The sequence below is a fragment of the Triturus cristatus genome, chromosome 12 (genome assembly GCF_964204655.1).
Source record: "Triturus cristatus chromosome 12, aTriCri1.1, whole genome shotgun sequence".
In the NCBI taxonomy this organism is placed as follows: Eukaryota; Metazoa; Chordata; class Amphibia; order Caudata; family Salamandridae; genus Triturus; species Triturus cristatus.
This window is the reverse complement of record NC_140595.1, coordinates 103,671,617-103,693,503: the sequence shown is the minus strand read 5'-3', so window position 1 is coordinate 103,693,503 and position 21,887 is coordinate 103,671,617. Positions and strand designations below refer to the sequence as shown.

The 21,887-nt window shown below is 47.2% G+C and overlaps 1 protein-coding gene across 1 annotated transcript in view; it reads right to left on the bottom strand.

Annotated features, from left to right (window-relative positions):
• The window catches only part of LOC146772750 (rho guanine nucleotide exchange factor 11-like), a 222,653-nt gene that overhangs the window by 140,731 nt on the left and 60,035 nt on the right, over window positions 1-21,887 (bottom strand). The window contains 1 exon segment of the mRNA XM_085637028.1: window positions 18,058-18,175. Coding sequence (XP_085493154.1) covers window positions 18,058-18,175 — 118 coding nt within the window.

Sequence of the window (21,887 nt, the reverse complement as noted above, 5' to 3'; positions counted from 1 at the left end):
CTTGTCAGCACACTTCCCAGAGTCAGAAAGCACAATCTGACTCTAATTAGGCCGGGAGTCTTTCCATCAACAGAGTTAATGCTGGCATGGAAACAGACCTGGCCAACCATGGAGTGTCGTCTTTGCAGACAGAATAGTGAATCATTACTCCATCTATTATGCATTTGCCCAGCACTTTTATCACTCGGGAGGGATCTATTATGGCCCACATTATAACAGTTACAAATAAGATCATGCCGACCAACTGTAATAGAGCTATTAGGAGGTTCATCAGTTCAGCAAGCATGCAAGGCAGAGAAGTTCTTGGACCTAGCAGCCAAGGAGTTAGAAAAGGATAAATAAGAAAATAACAAATAACATTCAGTCTGCAAATTTGGGCCTGGTAAGGCAGATGGCTCTCCTTTGTCTACTATGCTCTGTACTAAGGGGACACAGAACTTTTATACAAGACTGAAATCCCTTTGGCTTTTTCCTTCCATTTACTTCCTAAAGTCATGCGTATAGTGCTCCTGTACCTGGCATTGCATATAAGGACATGGAACACTCACAGTATATGTACAGAGAACAATTTATTTTACTGACTGGACTGAGCATCTTACACTATCATCTGTAGCAATAAGCTCGTCAATGTACACATGTGACATTTTTTTTTTTTTAGAAAGGCCTTGTAACTGTACTCGCACTTGGATTGGGGTAGCACTGAGCAAAATAAGGAAAACTAGCTTCGAAACATTCGATCAATGTAATACAATATTGCTGTAGTAACATGATTGAATCTCTTGGAGTTTTAATAAAAAAGTATTTTTAATATACCATTTTTTATTTGGGTTTTAGTACTTAATATAATATTACTATTATTCCAATGATTTTATAGTATCATAGGATCGCAACTAATGTTGCCGCTATATTTTAGTTATTGTCAGATTTGTTGAATTTAATGTACTGCTTTTTGATGAACAAAACATTGTAAAAGATTTGAATTAATCATACAATAAACATATGAGTTGCCGCTCTACCGAATCAAATTGCTGGGGTTCGTGTGTGGCTGAGTTTGCAGGATGTGGGGGTGCATGCGTTGTCCTAAGGCTCATTCTCCATTTGAAGACAAGTTCGGCCACACTACCCCCCCCTTCCTGCCATCTGCTCTGCAGCTTTCACTTCTCTGTTCCCCTGACAGGAGAATTTCACACCTCATTAAAGCAGCCTGGCCAGCCAGGACAGAGCAGCTGAAACATGGCTCCTATCAATATTCACAGTTATAGATACAAGACACCCTACCCCGAAGCACCTAGGGTAGACCTTTGTAAAAATAGGGTCAATTAACACTTTGGAATTACCTTCAAATCCAAAGACGTATTTGCATATAATTTCTGTTTAAAATCAGCCTGAAGGCAGGGCAGGCTTTTAAATGACAGCAGGCACCACAGTAGCGCATGCTTCAGTGCAGGAAATCTACTGGGCCTCTAAACCCCCCTGCCCTAGTATACTAGCAACTTATAATCACCCAAGCCTTATTGTATACTAGGGACTTACAGGGGTCTGTCATTGCCAATTGTAATTATACCAAATTAACATGTACGTTTTACACAGAGCTCCAGCTGTGGGTCTGGTTAGCAGAGCCCAGGGCATAGTCAGAGTCAGAAAGTCACCATCTAGTGGTCAAAATACCTCAAAAGTGTGGGGGGGGGAGCACTGCAAACAGGTCCTGATTTCTGGTGCCGTAGTAGAGGGTTGATATCTTTGTGTATTTTTGGAAGTATATAAAAGTATGGGGAGACTTGATCTATAATATGTAAGAATTTTTTTGGGTCGGCTCTTCAAACCTGTTGAAAAGGGGGAAGGTGTTGTACTACAGACCACAAGTGCCTACACGACGGAATGCAGACAGCTCCTGAGCAGCAACAAGAACTTTAGGGTGATCACGGAAGGGCCGACCAAAATATTTTGTCGGTGATCAACAAAATGGTGGATGAAGCAGTAACAGGAGCATGGATTTTAAAACGAGAGGCTGATTTCTGATGTAACAAAATTTCTGTCACTCTACTTTTATATGTTTCCCAAAATACACAAGAAACCTATACTGTTAAGCGTTTTAGATTCAGGTAATAGGTTCTATTTTGACCCTTTATCACACTTCAGTGACTGTTTAATGAAACCTATTGTACTGAAAACGTCCACATATTTGAGGGACACAAATGCTCTACTTCCTATCACGAAAGATGTAACTTTTGACCTAACAATCGATTGGTGCGCCTAAATGTTGAAAGCCTGTACACCAGTTTACTCTAGGAGGCAACATTGAATTCTAGGAATGAAATTGTTTACCATGAGGATTGGAATTACAATACTCCCCATCATTTTATACAAGAGTGCTTAAGATCAGCGCTCTCACAAAGATTTTTTTGAGCTTGAGAAGACTCTATACTTGCAAGTCAATGGAACTTCCATGGGCAATACTTTTGACCCAAGTACACCAGGCCTCTATGTACATCATTTTAAGACTACGCTCATTCTCAATGACTGCATTCCCTTCAGAACACACATCAAGGTGTGGAATGGTTTCATTGATACGTATTGATGATGTTGGAAGGTAATCCGGAATTTGTGATCCCCATTTTTCACGAGTGATAGAAACTTAGGGGCCCATTACGATGGCGGGCGGCCTTTGTCCGCTCGCCACCGTATCAGGAAATGGGACCGCCCACCATTGTAAACGGCTCAGTCGTGGCCTGGGGTACCGACGGAAAGAGAGGGGCCTCATTCTATCTACACACGCAGTAGCATAATTATATAGGTCCTGAGGAAGGCCAAGATTACATTCAATCCAAAATGACTGAAACATGTAGACCTTGATTTTGGACTTATGCAGTTATTATTTCAAAACTGCATTTGCACTGTTTTTAATTTGGTGACCAATAGACTATGAATAAAGTTTGTTTCTCTATTAACCAATTTTAGCGAGCACATCAATATTCAAATTGTTTGCACTGCGCCCACCACTCTCAGAAATCTCTACTCTTCACATCTGTTGGATTGTAGCAAATCCTAGCTATCCATTATAAAAATATCTCTGAGCTCCTCCCTCTCAGAGAGGGGGTTGTAGCCCTTAGTTGCACTAGGTTGCAACTAAGAGGAGATCCCAAATGATGAAGCATGTCACCATGGTGAGTGATGGGATTCCGTCCTCTTTAAAGAGGACTTTCACTGATTACACCATTAGGTCTTTTTCTTGTGCCAGTAGCCTGAGAAGCCTTTTTTTCAGGCTTATAGACCCATGGATATTTCTGTTGTGTTTGGGGAATATATCCGTATGCTGGTCTTTAAACGTTCCCTAAGACCCTCAATCTCTTGTTTTATTGTTGTCATTTCTGAATCACAACAATACTCCATATAGTTTAGGCAGAAATCAGTTGCTTCAGGATGAAAGGCCACACACTTTATTGTGCTTATGTGGACAACCATGTGCGTCATAAATCAGTTTTTCCTGTTGTGCACACCAATCAATGCATTTTTGCCACAGCTGGAGCGAGGGTGGTGTAGGTTGCTTCCAAAGGCAGACAATGTCCCTCTTAGCCACCAGACAGACCACCTCCACAAAAATCCTTACACAGCCTGGGACCCCCCCCCCCCCAATTCCTGTACAATTCCCAGAAGCACAGTATAGTGGGTTCAAAGGGATCAGGATCCCCAGAACCGTCGAGATCTCCCGCCCCAGCCCATCCCAGAAGAAACATAATACCAGGCAGTCCCATGTCATATGATAAAAGTCGGCGGCAGGGAGAGGGCAGCACACGCATTGAGTCTGGGCAGAAAACAACCACCGATGTATGCGATGCAGCAAAAGATAGGTTGCATGCAGGTAATTACTTTGAAACAAATGCAGACATGAAGATATTGCCTGCTCTCTAGGGGCCAAACATGCTTCCCACCAAATATCATGATTCAGTTCACCCACCCAAATCACCCACTTTTGCCAAAGGGAATCAAAGCCTTCAGTGGCATGGATAATCAGGGAGCAATACATCTGGAATATTACTCCATTCCCTAGGTGTCCCATAACCCATTTGGACTCAAGGGAATTATATTCTGGGAGCTGGGTATCTGAGGAAAGGTGTGTCCATATGGCATGCCATAACTGAAGAGAGCAGAAAAACTGTGTGTTAGACAAGGAGTACTGCTCTTTTAAGTCTTGAAAGGACATTAAATTATCCCTTTTTGGGCATCTCCTAGATGCGTGATTCCTATCCAGTCCCATTGGGTACAGCCCTCAAGGTTTGAAAGCTGCTGAAGCCAAGTGCCCTGCCAGAGGGGGTTAAATCTTGTCAATCGGCCGTCCAACCGAATAAGGTGCAGCGCCTCTCTCCAGCAAACCACCACTTGAGTGCATGAATGGAGGGCCCAGAGGGAGACGGCTGAGCAGGTGCGGGTGGGGTTCGACCTCGTGGCTATAAAACTGGACGCCATACATGGGTGTCTAGGCCCGCTCCATGGCCTCCAACAAGCCCTGACTGACATCGCTGGAGTCCTAACGTGGAGAGAAGAACACCTGTCCGCTCAGAGGGGCTCCAGCAATAGCAGCTGTGAGCTGACACATATGCGGAGGCTCATGGTGGACATGGTGCGGATTGAGGCGGAAAGGATGGCAGCCACCGCTGTACATCAGCTAAATTTGGCTGGAATCTACCATGCCCTGCAGACCATCATTATAGTATTGCTGCCACAAGGCGTGGCGCTGATGAATGCTGCTGAGCCTACACCATCCACATCTCCGCCCCCTGGTGTGTCAGTGCCCCACAGTGCGGCAGGAGTATCCACTCCGGCACCTGATGTGTCACTGCCACACATTGTGGCCGACAACCCTTCTCTGGCCCCGGATGTGTCAGTGGCACACAGTGCCCCAGGCTGTACTGCAACACCCTCAGGTGGGGCAGAGCACACATCCGGGGACGAGGACATGGATGGGTTTGTGATCAGGAGGCACTGGCATTCATTTCTGCCACCTGGCCTGTTCCTGCCTGGTGCCGCACATGGCCCCATGACCTACCACTGACCCCCAATACACTGCGATGCACTCACCTTGGACAGCGACATGGACTGCCATATCCTGTTTGATGACCAATGACACGGCGACCACACTACGGACTGTACCTTACCTCTTCTGTAGGACTTGTCATCCCCGGATGGACTCTGTCTGGCCCTCCATGGGCCCATTTTGTATAGTGTGCTCGGCATTGCCCTGTACCGCTCCAGCTGCAGGACTGCACTGGATATGCAATAAACATGCACTGACGGACTGCTGTGTCCTGTTGTTCATCATCCATGTATGAATGTGTGGGTGAATGTAGGTACAGTGATGTCCATTGCGTCAATGAAGCTCATCCTGTGGGATGCCATTCAGAGGGTGCTACATAGCATATTGTGTACCGGGTCCCGTGAACACTACAACAGGGACACACGCATCAGTCACTTCCATGTCCGGACATGGACTGAACCACGCCCAGATCCCACGTGTCATTGTTGCAAGCCCTGCACTGGTCCGGCGTACGGCAGGCCAGACCACTCCTCTTACGCTACGAGGGGGGGCCCTCATTGCCAGCCGTCGCAAGTGTACTCGCTGGTGGTGTGCAGGTCACCGGTCTAGTTGTCAGCATGTCACAGCCACTCCCTGAGGGCAGGTTTGCACACACACCACACCCATCCGGCAGAGGCGTCACAGGCCATGTGACTCCACCAACATAAGGGGCCGACGACGTCACATTCCCCGCTGCAGGTGGTGACTGAATGACGGACGCTCCACAGTTCTCAATCATAAAAGGGCCCATGAGTTGCTGCGCACAGGGTTCGTGGCACCTGAGGCCTTGCCGCCGTCACGGGCCTGCCACCACATGGCGCTGACTGGGCTTGCACAGGGTTAGTGGCACCTGGAGCATTGTGGCCGGCACAGGGACCCTGCCACAGGACAGTAACTTTGGGTGCACTGAGTCAGTGGCACCTTAAGCTGCTGAGCGGGTGTGCAGCCTGCGATGATGCCCGGTCCCAGCAGTCCGGACAGCTCAGGTTTTATGTGCCCTGCTGGACCGCAGTGTAGGCCAGAGCCAGCGGGCAGCGCGGGCCTACCGCCACGTGGCATCGCCTTTGGGATCACAGAGTTGGTGGCATCTATTGGGCTGAGCGGGTGTGCAGCCTGCGATGAGGCCGGGTGCCCTGGTATGTCCTCTGCCATGGAGTAATTAAGCCCCAGCCCCAAACGTGAGACCTGGTAGCCTGCGGAGGGGGGCAGCATGGTGTGGAGTGTGCCATGTCCCTGGGTCCCGGGCTTGTGGCCTGCTGCGTCATGTGGTGGGACCTCCTGTCTGCATGCTGGTGGCGGAAGGTGAGCAGTGCGGCCTGGGTGTGCATCTGCGGGCATGCTCCAATGGGTGGCGGGGGCTGGGGTGCCTCTGTCTGGGTGTGCATGGGCGGGCAGGCGATTTTGTCTTGTGCAATTGTGTGTACTGCGCCAAACATGTATCTGGACTCTGTTTCAGATGACGGGTCTGTCTCAGATGTGTGACCTAATGGACTGCACTACATGCTGGCAAGTGGTTGGAAACACACCGGTGGCAGCAGGTGAGCAGTGTGGCCTGGGTGCGCAGGGGCGGCGCTCTCTCTCTCTCTTCCCCCTCTCTTCTTCTTCTCTCTCTCTCCCTCTCTTCCTCTCTCTCTCCTTTGCTCTCTCTCTGTCCTTTGATGTGTGCAGGACACACCTTCTCATCATGAATATTTGTCTTGCTGGCTGTGACCTACGGATTGGATCGAGGTGAGCCGCAATGTGTCTTCATTTCATTTCTGTGTTCATTTCGTTTGATTTGTTGCTTCGGAAATGAATGTGTGATGCTCATTTTTGTGACGACACATACATGTCACCAGTTGTGATTCTGCGACATCATGCGGATAATTTTGTACGTGATTGGGTGTAGCTAATGTGGCATGTCTTTGGTCGGGGAGCCGGGGAGGGGGGTGGTTGCGGCGGGTGTTGTTTAGGCCTGGGGTAAAATTCCGTTCCGCTCGCGGAAATTGCTATAATTTGACATTTTCGCGTTCCGCGGAGAGCGCGAAAATGTCAAAATTTCCGCAATCCGCATTTTGCCGGAAATTTTTTGCTTGCTCATGCTGTAAAATAATACATTCTCGCATGCGCGCGATCGCCTTACCTGAATCCCCGCGTTCGCCGACAAGTTTTCCCGATCCGGTCGCGTTCTCCACGAGATGTTGGATTGTTGGTAGCCATTTGCGCTGTCTGGCGACAGTTCGCGCCCACAGTAACGTCATGCATCGCGCGATCACGTCTTTCTTCTCGTGATCATGCACCGCGAGACAAGTGAAAACAAGATGCCCGCGCCCGTGAGCAACCGCATGGGTAAATTGGCGAGCCGCGACCACGCAGAAAATACCGCGAACGGGCGGGAAAAAAACTTCTGCATCTTCGCGATATTTCCGCGTGTTTGCGGAGATTTTTAATATTTTCGCGATAATTTGCTAAAGTGAGTTTCGCAAATTCCGCCCACCTCTAGTGTTGTTTCCCATTCGGCCCTCCGGGCTGCATGTTCAGTTGCCCGGGTGCATCTGTATTTCTTCAGGCGTGGCTGTGGGCTGGTCTCCCTTTTGTGGTGCAGGCTGTGGTCCGTCCGACTTAGCATCAGGTCAGAGCAGGTGTTTGTTTCCTGCTGCTAACGCACCTTATTGCCTGTTTCATTTTCTTATCGCAGTTCTGTTTTGTCGTTGTGAATGTTGTGGAGTGGTGTTGTCGCTGCTTTTGGCACGGGAACGCCTACTCTGCATCTCATTAGCGATTGTTGCGGGGGTCTTCTATGGCGATGTTTTTTGCGGCTGCTATCGCAGGTAAACTGGTGCTGTGGGCTGTTAACTGAATGGGGCGATAGATTTATTGCAACTTTGGCTGCGATAAAGTGCCGTTAACTTGGCGATAGTTCCTTGTGAATATGCCCCTAAATTGTTTCATGAAGAATAAAATAAACGTTAGTAAAGAGGGCATTATGTAGAAGTGTGCAATGATGACAGATTAAACTGAGTATAGAAAGACAGTGAAGAAGTTAAGAAAATAATTCTTTAGGAGTGAAGTAAATTAAGTGAATAGAGAGGTTGATGGTGGCTGATGAGCACACCGGAATATGAGGTAAAGAGTGCAGGAAATAAGGTCACAGTATTAACCGACTCCCCATCCATGCTGATCGGAGATAAAAATTGGGAAAACATATCTGGGATAAATGCTAGCCCTGGACATTAACTATGGCGGCCTCAGCATTGACCCAGTGGGCGATATAGTGATGAGAATTCAATACAAGGACAGAGAAACAGTGTGAAAGTGTAGGCTGCTAAGCAACAGGATAATTTATTGGAATGTAGGCATCAGGGATATATAGGGATTGCACTGAATCTAATTTTTCCCGAATAAGACATATTGACAGCAAAGCTAGAAGAAGAGGACATTATCAAAAGACCTTTTGGATGTTATGTTCTGCAACCCATGAAGGAAATAATTGATCCACAGGACAATCATGTTCTCCTTAGGGCAAACATAAGTGGCTTGGTGGCAGATGGCAGGGTTCTCGGAAGTTTGAAGCCGCTGAGTCTCAATCCCAATAATGAAAGGACAGGGATGCCTATTGCTGGGGCAGTGGGCCTGTATGTTGGTTGTATGACAACCCCCGGTGAGGCCTGAAAAGGGGCAAAGTTATTGAGGATACTGCCTCGCAGGCACAGAGAGGCACTAGGAGTGTGCTGTGGCTCTGCTTTCTTTAAAGCACGCCAATGTGGAGTCAACCTTCTCGCTTAACAGGTGAGACTGATCAAAAGGCATATCCATAAGTGATTCCTGGATGTCACCAGAAAAGCCCTTGTTCAACATCCATGCTTAGCGCCAGAGCACCATACTTGTCTTGACCCTGTCACCAGGTAGGTCGCCCCCCTAGCCACCGTGTGGTCCTCCCCGAGCTGTGCGCTGTAGCTGCGGTCTGACCGCTGTTGTTCCTGCATTCTTGGTAACTTGTGCCGTGTCAGGCGTTTCCCACCTTGTTCCCCTTTGCATTCTGTATCCCGTATCTGCTTTCCCCCCGTTCCCCTTTGCATTCAGTATCCCGAGACTGTTCTCCCCCTCGCTCCCCCTTTGCCTTCTGTGCCCCCCCATTTCCCGCCTCGACCTCTGTTTCCCGCCGCTGCTCCCTGCGGCCCCGCCCCCCCGCCGTTCCCATTAGCCACCCCGCTCCCGCCTCCCAGCTGCTCCACCCTCCCACGCCCACTTATATGGAGGCCGCACGGTGGTAAAGGGAGCGACCCTTGACCCTGTCACCAGGTAGGTCGCCCCCCTAGCCACCGCGTGGTCCTCCCCGAGCTGTGCGCTGTAGCTGCGGTCTGACCGCTGTTGTTCCTGCATTCTTGGTAACTTGTGCCGTGTCAGGCGTTTCCCCCCTCGTTCCCCTTTGCATTCTGTATCCCGTATCTGCTTTCCCCGTTCCCCTTTGCATTCTGTATCCCGTGACTGTTCTCCACTTGCTCCCCCTTTGCCTTCTGTGCCCCCCCGTTTCCCGCCTCGACCTCTGCTTCCCGCCGCAGCCTCCTGCGGCCCCGCCCCCCGCAGTTCCCATTCGCCACCCCGCCCCCGCCTCCCAGCTGCTCCTCCCTCCCACGCCCACTTATATGGAGGCCGCACGGTGGTAAAGGAAGCGACCCTTGACCCTGTCACCAGGTAGGTCGCCCCCCTAGCCACCGTGTGGTCCTCCTCGAGCTGTGCGCTGTAGCTGCGGTCTGACCACTGTTGTTCCTGCATTCATGGTAACTTGTGCCGTGTCAGGCGTTTCCCACCTCGTTCCCCTTTGCATTCTGTATCCCGTATCTGCTTTCCTCCCGTTCCCCTTTGCATTCTGTATCCCGTGACTGTTCTCCCCCTCGCTCCCCCTTTGCCTTCTGTGCCCCCCCGTTTCCCGCCTCAACCTCTGCTTCCCGCCGCTGCTCCCTGCGGCCCCGCCCCCCCGCCGTTCCCATTCGCCACCCCGCTCCCGCCTCCCAGCTGCTCCTCCCTCCCACGCCCACTTATATGGAGGCCGCGCAGCGGCTGCGCAGCAGACGTGCACAGCAGGCGCGCCGCTGGCACGCCAAAGGCGCGCCTAAGGCAAGCCCGTCTGCGCCCGTCCGCGGCCGGACCGCGCCCAGCGCCAGGACCCCTGGCCCCGTCGACGCCAGCCCACACGACGGACCTACGACGCGGCAACCCTCAACACACTCAAACCCGGCCGGAACCCCGTCTGCTACCAAGCCACCCCGAAACGCACCCACAGACCCTTCACCTGCCAAGCCTGCAACTTCACCTGCCTCCGGACCTGCACCGCACCCACCAAGCCGAACACCAGCTACAGCCACCTCAAGTGCATCCTGCTCAACACCCGCTCCATCCACAGACACGCCGTCGAACTCTGGAACCTCCTCGACACAACGTCGCCAGACGTCGCCTTCCTCACAGAGACCTGGTTGAACGCCTCCTCAGCACCCGACATCGCCACAGCCATCCCGGACGGATACAAGATGTCCCGGAGGGACCGCGTCGACCAGACTGGAGGAGGCATCGCCATCGTACACAAGAACACCATCCGCATCACGACCAACTCCGACGACACCTTCACCGCCGCCGAACACCTCCACTTCCAGATACACTCCGACCCCAAGACGACCCTCAGAGGCAGCCTCATCTACAGACCCCCGGGACCGCGCACACAATTCAGCGAAGAAATCGCAGACTTCATCAGCCCGCACGCCCTCCCCTCCGCTGACTACATCCTCCTAGGGGACCTCAACTTCCACCTGGAGTTTAGGAAGGCACTGAAGACTCTTCTCTTCCCGGACCCTTAACCCCCTCCCCCGCTGACCCCCCCTTGAGTTCAGGTCTAGCGCTGGGATGCTCTAGGGTTACTACGCGCTCTACAAAACCTTAAAATAAATAAATAAATAGCTGCCAAATTTGTCCTCTAGCAATGAATAACACTGAAACATTCCAGAGTCATCAAGGGAAACAATATGAGATTAGCCGATTGATCAACTGTAATAGTCGATATGTGGTATACATGCTCAAATGTAAATGCAGCTGTTTTTACATTGGAAGTACAATTAGGCAACTCAAATAGAGAAACAATGAGCACCTAAGGGCCATCAAGCACCACGACCCCAGATACTCGACAGCGACACATGTTAATGAGTGTACAGCACAAGGGACACACAAGTAAGTGGCATATGTCCGTCAGTACTCTTGCCTGCTTCTGTTCGCTCACCATATCGATAACTGCAGCTCGCTTGCTCTTATCACATACGATGGCGTGCCTACATGGACTTGCTACTAAATAATTTGATAATCTCAGAGGCATGGAATCGCGAACGATAGCTTATTCACCTATCTTTTTTCACCATACATACTTATGTTGAACATTGTAGCCACCTAATGGTTGGCTCAATACTCCTATCATTGCCCCGCATGACAATTCCGCCGGCTCACCCACTACCGCGTTAATTCGAATTGTCTGACATGATATACTTGATGATACTTATCAATCTCACTTTGAAATATTCAGCCGCAGCCCGCTCGATTTTATATCACACACGATGGCGCGCCCACATGGACTCGCTACTGAATAATTTGCTAATTTTCAAATGCATGGAATCTCAAATGGGAGCATATTCACCGAGGTCTATATAACTAAATCACACTTGTGTAACGCATCTGAGCCACTTATTGCTTGGCCAAGTACTCTTATCATTGCCCGCATGATAATTCCGCTCACCCAGTACCACGATAATTCAAGTTGTCTGACATGATTTACTTGATGATACTTATCAAGCTTACTCTGCCATTTTAAAGACTCTGGCACAATAATTGATGCTCTCTAATACTAAGCCTGGGCAAAGCACTACGCTGCGCTCGCGTAGTTTGCGAAGTTTGCGCTACTTCGCACTACGCGAATTGCACGTAGCACAGTGCAAACACGCATAGCGTAGTGTTGCGTAGTGCAGCGGTCATTTTTTGCTTGCTCGCAGTCCTCAACGTCAATTTGGCGACCGCGAGCAAGCAAAATGACATCCCGGCGAGACTTTTTCCTCGTTCGCGATCAGCAACATCAAGTTGGCGATCGCGAGCGTGGAAAATAAACCTCCTGGCGAGATTCTCAACGCGAGGAGGTCAGGTTTCTCATTGCGAGTGGTCGCGTGTGCTCGCGACCGCTCGCGATGAGAAACTACCAGTCCGCGTTGAGAAAGATGCCGCTCGAGTAAAAATCTACACGAGCAGCAGAAAACTACAGCTCGCACTGTGCAAGATGCCGTTTTCAATGATTGCACAGTGCCGGTTGCTTGTCCGCACTGTGCAATCATTGAAAACGACATCTTGCACAGTGCGAACAGGGTGCTACGCAGTTCGTGAAGTGCTACGCGTAGTTCGCGTAGTGCGAAGCAAACTTTGCGTAGCTTCGCGTAGTGCTACTTCGCGAACTACGCCCAGGGTTATCTAATACTGCCATAGCGTGATAACTTGGTTCAGTACACTCACATTGCTCTGATTGTCATGTTGAAGCACGTCACTGCCGTTATAATCCACGCCTCGCACTTATTCACATGTGCACTCTCACAATGGTGCGGGCTTCTGTAAAGTGATATCTGACCCTAATAATTCAGATTATCCTCAATTTTCAATTTATAGATATATGTAGGACAGAAGCAACCAATCACCTTTGAAATTTTCCCCGCCGTACTAAGGCTGGGACGGAATTATAACCAGCCAGAAGGTATGTCTCCCAGATAGTGTATGTTCATATTGTGGCTCCGCATCTTCATACATAGAAAAAATACAAGATATGTGTACATGACGATAACACTCTACATTATTTTAGGCTCAAAACGATATCCAGTGCACATTAAGGTAGGCCTGGGCCTATTCCCAGTACTCATAACCTACTAACTCACACCATTAACATAACTGGTATGCACTCATGTCCCTTATATCTCTGTATATTTCCCTATTCCCTATGCTGTAGCAGTTATAAACCCTTTCACCACGTTTTCAATTGCTTCCTGGAGTGAATACTGTCTTGATCACCACGTTAGATAATTTCGAATATCGTGGAATTATATATCAGACACTATAATATGTTTGAAAGCACAAATAGGCACTTGTACGGTGAAATGATTGGCTCACTTATTTGTGCTTTTGATGGTTTCTCTGCATATAAATGATATAAATATACACAGTTGGGACCACTTATACAATCACGTTTACAGTATGCATCAATTGTGCCCATATGTGTGGGCTGATATTCTGTTTTATATATGTTCTCCAGCCCTGAGGAAGTCGCGGGTCTCTTGTCCCGATCGATGAAACACGTGTTGGCTGGAGCAGATACATTATGCTTGTCTCTCTGCTATAAGTGATTAACTTAGAACACTCCTTGTATGTGTGCCAGGGCCTCTTCTAAATCTTAAATAGTTTGCACCGGCAAGAAATACCCCTAGGACTGTTGACAAGATCTTAGTGATCATGTTCTATACTACATGGGAATACCTAAACAGCTTGCATTGGCTAATGGCAGAGCTAAGATGATTTAGAAGAACTTGTTTTCAGAATGCTACCACTCATTTTGACTCTCTGTCTATAGGGACCGTAAGAAATAAGTAGGAGTTAACTCTGCTGATAGATGCCTGAACTATCAGGCTCTCATGTGTGAGGAGTTGTGTCAGGAAAGCAGGATAACCTGAATCAGTTCTATGGAGTGGCTATCTGCCTTTTCGCAGGTGGGTAAGGGAAAGGCTTAGCCCAGGTACCCATTAGATTGGTTGTCACTAAATAATAACAAGTTCATGGACAAAGCCTGTCCAGGTGGTAGAAGTTCTGTGAGGACATTGATATTGACTTCAAAATCTGGTATCCCAAAGTCTCGGACTTCTGCTGTGCATCTGAGGATCACAGCAAAGGAGGCTGTTTCTTCGATTGAGATGGCTGGGTAAGAACCTAACAAAGTTTCCCCAGGTCCACATAGACATTTATGTTACTCTTGTTTGAGAAGAATATAAATAGTTTGGATTCATAAGGGCACATTCCTTACATGAATTGAAGTTGTGACCCAAATCCAAACACCGGAGACACACCTCACGGGGTCCCTACAAGGTATAAACTTTGTAGTTTTAGCATGCATCATTATCTCTTGCACAGTGGAAAGGAACAATTTTAGAGAAATGTTGTAAACTGATGAGAAAAAAGTTGGGAGCTAGCTCCAGGACCCGTGTGTGAAGGTGTGGAAAGAAAGGAGTTGACATCAGGTGCAAAAGAGTGATGCTTTGACACAGCTTCGGCTGTCACTTCTGGGGCAGAATGAGGTTGACGTGGAGCCAAATGGAGCCACTTGCTAGTGTCGGGGGCTATGCTGTAAAATATTTCTGAATCAGTTGGTGCCTGGGGGGGTATTCACAAGGTGAGGAATCTGTGGTTAGAAGTATCCAACGAAAAGGCATGCATGAGATGGTGAGGCTCCAACTAGAGTAGTGGGTGCGGAGTCAATAGATTCCCCTGGAAATTGTGCAGCTTCATTAGACTTGGGAGGAGAAAATAGTGTTCCAGAGAGGATTTGAATGCAAGTGGGCAGAGAAAACTTCAAAAGAAAATGGTTATAGAAGTAGACAATGGTGATGCATTGGATCAGGGAATGTAACAGAGGCAGCCAATGGTGAAGTAAAGGAGTGGGCAATGTTACAGAGGTAACCAATGGTGATATAAAGGAGCATGGAAAATGTTATGTGGACATGAAATACAAGCAATAGTGAGACAGCGATTAAAAAACAACACATTGAGACACTTGGAGATCACTGTTGCTGAGCTGCATGCCCTGGTATGTAGGTCTTGGTCAAAGAAGAACTAGGCAAAGTTCAATTTAATGTCAGTGGAGCCATGGGATGGTGATCTTTTCCATGAGGGAGTAATTGAACAGTTTCAGGGAAATAGTAACTACAAATGAGGTCAAATGAGGAGCACAAAATGAATTGAAACTAATGCAGCTCAAGTGTTTGCTTCATTTGAGAATGATAAGTAATTTATTGGACCGAACATTGATAAATTTCACTGCAATTATTTACAAATTCAAAAGATTTAAATCAGTAAGGGGTAGGGAGGTTAGACTAAGAGGGTCCAATCTTGTTACGCATGCAATGGGCAAGGAAGGATTTTAAAAGCGATCTAGCAGAGCACACTGTGATTTCTGTTCACCAAAAGACTCTATTTTCGAAACTGAACCCTGAAAAAGTAAATAATAGAAAGAGTTTAAATGGGATCTAAATATTATTACTACTCTAAGAATTACAAGAAGGTGTAGCCACAACCATTGGGGTCCTGTAGAAGAAAATGAGCACATGGCCTAGGATCCATAAAAATGTACTGAATTCAGTATCTGGGCCTGATCATGTGACAATGATGAATGTTGAAGATGTGCTGAGGTACGTGTTACAGGGTCATCGTTTAACGTGAATAGTGATCTGATATAAAAGTGTTAAACAAATTATTGCATTTTCTTGTTTAGAGGTTTTATGTTTGGATAGACATTTCAATATTAATCACTGCTGTTTGTACAATATGTTTTAAAGTGTAATCCGAATTTGGATTCCAGTGGTGATACATGTCTTACTGAAAATGCTCAAAAATCCACCTGTGTTTCAGGCAGTGGTTATGTCATGTTTGTTTCTGTGTAATAAAGTTTACAAAACAATACATCCATTTTGGACTTCTTCAATGTAGGCAGCACTTATGACAGCATTATCCTGGAGGCCTGGTAAAGGGAAGGTGGCCGTGGAAGAGAGAATGGCTGCATCTGTGGTTATGCTGACCAATTAAGTATTAAACCAATGTTTGAATTGTTGGTGGAAATAATACTGGGAAAGCAGCCCCACCAATAGGTACAGAAATAGCAGAAATTCGAATCCCATAGGCAGGTCAAAGTCTCAGCAGCGTCAAGGATTCTAGCTGCAGCTGAAACAAGGGCTTTTGTCGAACCTGTAAATGAGGTAGGCAATTAACTGCTTTCCAGAAAAAGGGGTTGAATGAAGAATCCAGAATATGTTCTCACCTATCATTAAGAAAGACTGTAGTGCCTGCCTAAGGTTTATCCACAGAATTCTTCACTGTATGAATTAGGGAAAGATTAGAAGGGTCCTTATCCTTTATGAGCACAAGTTCATGACTGAATAAACTAAATATGTGTATTTGCAGGCAAAGCAATCTTACCAATGTGCAGAAGATCTAGTTTCTTGTCATACCCTTCCCCTTTTCATACACTATATAGGGCCTGACTTGGTCAGCCCTCCTCATTTTCTACAGGGGCCTCACCGATGCACAGAAAGCTTAGTTTTTTGCAATACTCAATCTATTTTGGAGGGAAAGCCACTGTAACCTGAGGGCAACTGTTGATCTACTCTCTGCCTTAACCCTTTGCTAATCACTACAATAGCAGTTTGAGTTTTGTAAAAGATTGAAGACAGTATCAAAATTGCGGAAGTATTTGAACCAGTTTACAACAACTAAAATGCAAAGGGAAATATTCTCACACAATTGTCAGTTTAACAAACATCTCAGAAGATCGCATCATAGCCAGAGCTAGCTCAGTTTCAAAGATCTTAGAAGAGAAATTCACCCAGAGCATCTCCTCTTCTAATAAATCTGGTCCAATAGGAAAGTCAGGTTAGATCAGCTTGATGCAAGAGGAGGTCACAGCACTCTTCAAAAGGACCTCAATTGCCAATTCAATACAAAAGAAAACGGAGACCAGTTTCCGATCTTCCAGAAGCAATCAAAACATTGACAACTGTAGTCCTTCATGAACTGCAATATCATGTTGACCCAACAAGCTGATTAGATGCCAATTTGTTGGGCTTTAAAATGATCCACAGCACAGAAGAAACATTGAACGATGTGAGGGAGAGTTACTACAGATATTAGACTCAGGAAATATACCAATTCCATTTTTTAGAAATAGGCAAGTTGTCTTTGGTAAGTGGATCATATACTAGTTTAAAAAAACAGAAAGAAATGAGTGGGGTTATAAGACACAAACATAAACTTGTTGTAATCATTACTATAAGAAACCACGCAACATATCAAGCTATGTCACAATCTGCTAAAAAAAAGAATACCATTTGATTTACTGTAAGCCTCTGTGCTCTTCCTGATCCCGCAATATGTTACTACTAGCTGGGGTGACCAGAGCACACCAATATGTTCCCAAAATACAGACCCGGGCAAAACCTAGGATCCAGCTCTCCCATTCAATTAGCGGACAAATAATCTGACAGAAGTGGAGTACAGGGTGCCATTCAAAGGAGGCATAGATTTGCAACCCAAATTGAAAGGAGATGGTCTGAATAAAACCTTAAACGCAGGTGAGTTCTTAGATTATTCCATTATTAACATCCACGTGACGAAAATCATTATTGCGAGTCACACCTTCAAGCAATGGTTAGGGATGCATGAACATTACGTCAATGAAATAACAAAAAAAGTGTTGTGGAGGCTGTAATGATTATTCAATACTGAAACGTTGGGAGCTCGATTGACAACAATGGAGTAGCTCTGGGCTTATTATGGCTAGTATAAGCCTTCTGCTACAACATCGCGATGTTTGTCTTTATGTTTCTCTCTTTCTAATTTAGAACGATCTATCCATAGTGGGTAGAATGTTCTAATAGCCTTAAAGCCCTTCTGCCTCAAGCTATACCAGTTGGTAAAGGCACTCCCCCACTGATACAGGCTATAACTTGGAATAAGAGCCTTTAACAACTGGTATAGCCCTCAGCAGCGGGCTGTAAGGCTTTACTCTCCTTTTCTCCTGTACAAAGGGAGGGCAATAAACATACCTTTTGCATAGCAACAGTAATAGTGATTCTGTATCACTCATCCAATCTACAGCTATTAAAATAGGCCGCATTCCGAAAGGAATTCTGTGATTGGTACTTAGATATCCAGAGTAAATACTTTGGTAACCATACCCTCAGTGTGCTTGATTATGTTATCCAGCAGACGGGGATAGCTTGTCAGGTGCTTCATCTCTGAGCCAATTAAGTCTTTGAGCTGAAGTCGTTCACAGTCAGGGCTGCTTTCTGCTGCCTGTAGTAAAGAAACAACACTTATTGAGACAATACATATAAAATGACTACAATACACGCTTAGATCAGTTATACTACACATCATACAAAGTATTACCCTCAAGACCCCAAAGGACATTTCTCTCTTCAAGTGATGGGCAAGATAAGGAAACTAAGACTTGCAAAAAGGACTAATGTATGCAAAGTTCTTGTTATCATTTAGCAACGGTTTGTTTTAGGCATTGTTACTCCTTGAGAAATCATTTAAATTAGGGTTACTACCAAAGACTGAAGCTCAGCAACTTTGACAGCTGAAGAAGTAGGAACTGAAAGGTGAAGAAAACAGTTTCAGTTGATTGGAGCTCCATGACAAAAAGTCCCTCCCAAGAGCATAGCCGAGTTCAAGGAATATGTTATGATGAAAACGTTTCTTTAAAAATGTCACCGCTGGTACCTGCCACCAAAAGCAAACTCAAATGTGCAGCAAATTCCACATGCTGGAAAGAGTATAATCTGACAGATTGAGATCGGGAACCTGCATCTTTGCAGCATTGAACAGTTGCTGTGGGTGCACTCAAACAGGACAACTTGGAGGCAATGCAGGCAGAGGCAAATTGATTACTTGAGAAACACGATCAACCTAAGAAATTAGGGAAATGAAAAGCCAGAGTCACAACATTTGAGTGAAAAAAGAGAGAGTAGAGACCACAGTCCAGGACTAGAACTCACAATGAGACCATGTTGACTTCCATAGGCAGATGAAAATAAATGTGCTTGGTCAACATGATATGATCAGAGAACTAGAGCTGCCAGCCTTCCATTATGGCAATCGGGAACAATTGCCCCGATCTGAGATGCCTGAATAAATAAATAACCACTAGAATTACAGAGGAGAAAGAAAAAAACACCTCAAGAAGTTGACAAGACTGGGGGGGAATGAGGTGGGAGGGGGCACCGGAAAGTCCATGGCAAGATGGCCACACCTTAGTGCAGCTCTTCCCAATGGGTTCGGGAAATCCACCATAAATTCGGCCATCCTCCCCTTAATTGTAAAGAATATATATCCCCTCACTGGCCTGAATCACCTGGTGAGGTCTACGGAAAATAATCTTGTGGGGCATTGCAGCACGAAACTGAGAGGCGGAGTAGAGATAGGCACGGCTGGGCCGGGAGTTCAGGATCAGCACCTGTGCCGTGGGGGCTCCTGGAACACCTCGTCGTAACAGGAGGCTGAAGCCAGAGACACGGTGTGAAGCCTGCTGATAGCTTTGTGAAGTGGAGAGGACACCAAGAACTACAGTGGAGGTAATCGGGCCCGGACTTGCGGTGTCCCCTCGCTGGCTTGAATCACCTGGTGAGGTCTATAGAAAATAATTTATTGGGGCAGTGCGGCATGAAACTGAGAGGCGGAGGAGAGATCGGCACGGCCGGGCTGGGAGTTCAGGATCAGCGCCTGGTCCGCCGTGGCTCCTTGATGACCTCGTCACAACAGGAGACTGAGGCCAGAGACATTGTGTGGAGCCTGCCGGTAGCCTCGTGAAGTGGAGCGGACACCAAGAACTACAGCGGAGGTAAGCAGGATTGAACCGGCGGTGCCTCCCCCCTGGCGTGCCTCAGCAGTAGGATACTAGGCAGCCTCACAGTCCGCACATGCAAATTGAGGCCAGGGCTCGGCCTAGCAGAAGTGGATGCCTCAAAGGATCCTAACTGGCCGTGTTGACATACGGGCGGTGGTGTGACCGTGGACACTGCCGGAAGGACAGGCATCCATTAGGACATGGGGAGCCATGCATTCAAACCACGGCAGGCCCCAAACAGCTGAAAACAGCACAGCGTGGTCGGCGTCTGTAGATGTGGGGAATACATGCTGAGTGGTTCGGCATGGTGAACCCATGCTGAGTGGTATGTGATCACTGGAGAAGGCCTCGACACACGCTGCAGAAAACACCTATTCTACATAATACATGGCTAAAATCCGTTCCAAAGGGGAAAATAATGTGGTAAACGAGGACACCCACGGTGATGTGCTGTGCTACAGCAAACATTGGTGCTTGAGACAGGAGCGTCAGAGGCCTGCAGTTTCCAGCTAAACTATCTGACTGTGTCTAAATATGGGGACAAGAGAGTTGAAATGCATCAATAGTGTGACTAAGGACTAGTGCAATTCCGGAACAGTGCAGTGAGTTTTCCCACATCTCGCATTCCCACCTGGGCGATATTGGCGTCATATGCGATCACCATCTGACACCACAGGCACCACGACTCCGGGGCGTGGTGTGTGCAGCGCTGCCACAGTCACATAGGATTGCCTTCTGTTAGGGTCCGCTGCACGGTCAGCTGCCTATGTTAGGAAGCTAACGATCGTGAGTGCTCACAATGGGGAAGGCGGACCAGCAGCAGGCAAGACAAGAGGCTCTGCGAAACAACCCTCGGATACTGGTTTGGAGGGGGGGGCAGCCCACCGGGATGGCAGAAGGGAACACCCTAGAAGCAACACTCCTGGCAGTTGTCACGCAGCGCAGAAACAGAAAAGAGGATATCTAAGGTCGAAGACAAGATTCAAACTAAGAGCTCGAAAAACCTGAACATGAAGCACGTCTTGGCAGTTATTCAAGAAAAAACGAGAACTTGGAAGCGCACTCTTGCTGCAATAATTTACACATAATTGGGGTCCCAGAATCTATAAATGCTGTCAAAATGGAAACTTATATTGAGGGCATGCTGGTGACAATATTTGGTGCCAAGAACTTATCCCAACTGCTGGTGATAGAACGAGCACACCGTGCATTCTTGACGCAGCCTTTTGCCTGGGACTCCCCTGCATTCCATCATAGTGAAGCTTTTGAATTCTTGTGGGATGCTGCCCTCTGGCTGGCCCGAGAAACGGGCCAAGTCCAATACCAAAGAAACAAATTCACTTTCTATCCTGATTTCTCTTTGGCTAGGAGGGAGGTTCTACCAATCAAGCACCACCTACAAGAAGCAGACATTTCCAATTCCATGTTGGACCCAGCATGCCTACATGTGGAACACCAAGGTGAGCAGAAAATCTTCACGATGCCTAAAGCGGCCAAGGAATACCTGAAGACACTCTCACCTGGTAAACATGCCCAGAGCACAACAAATGCAGATGACAAAGAAATTTGACGTTCTACACTAAGCATTAGGCCTTACCAGGAGCTACTTATAGACACTAAGCGACTGCCTGAAGCCGCAGTGGCAGCCATTACCGGCATGAGGTTGTGACAACGTTAAAGCTGTCGACATATTCAAGCTGATTTAAGATGCATATCTATGATCCTGTGAACTCGGTCACCTCCATACACCTGAAGGGAGACTGGGAACCTGGTGAATACCAGTGAGGGAGCACCCCAGATGAGTCAAACACATGGTGCTACAATTTATTTGTTATTGAGTGTAATGATAATGCTGAAACTATATATGTTCATTGTTTTTTGGGGGATGTCTTTTGCCAGCTGGGTTGCTGAAGTGGGAGGGGAAGAATGTTAGGTTGTTCGAATCTTGTATACCCACACAAAATATACATTGTTCTCCGTGATACGCAGGGAGTGCAGTATAGAAGCCCATGCACCATTCCCATTTCAGTGAAATGACTAAATGGCGGTGAGCAGGAGATAGCATAAATTTCATTATATGGAAGGTATGTGTCTTAATAATCCCCATAAGTTTAGGCTAGTGCTCCGGTTTCTAGATAGGCATACATGTGGCTTTAT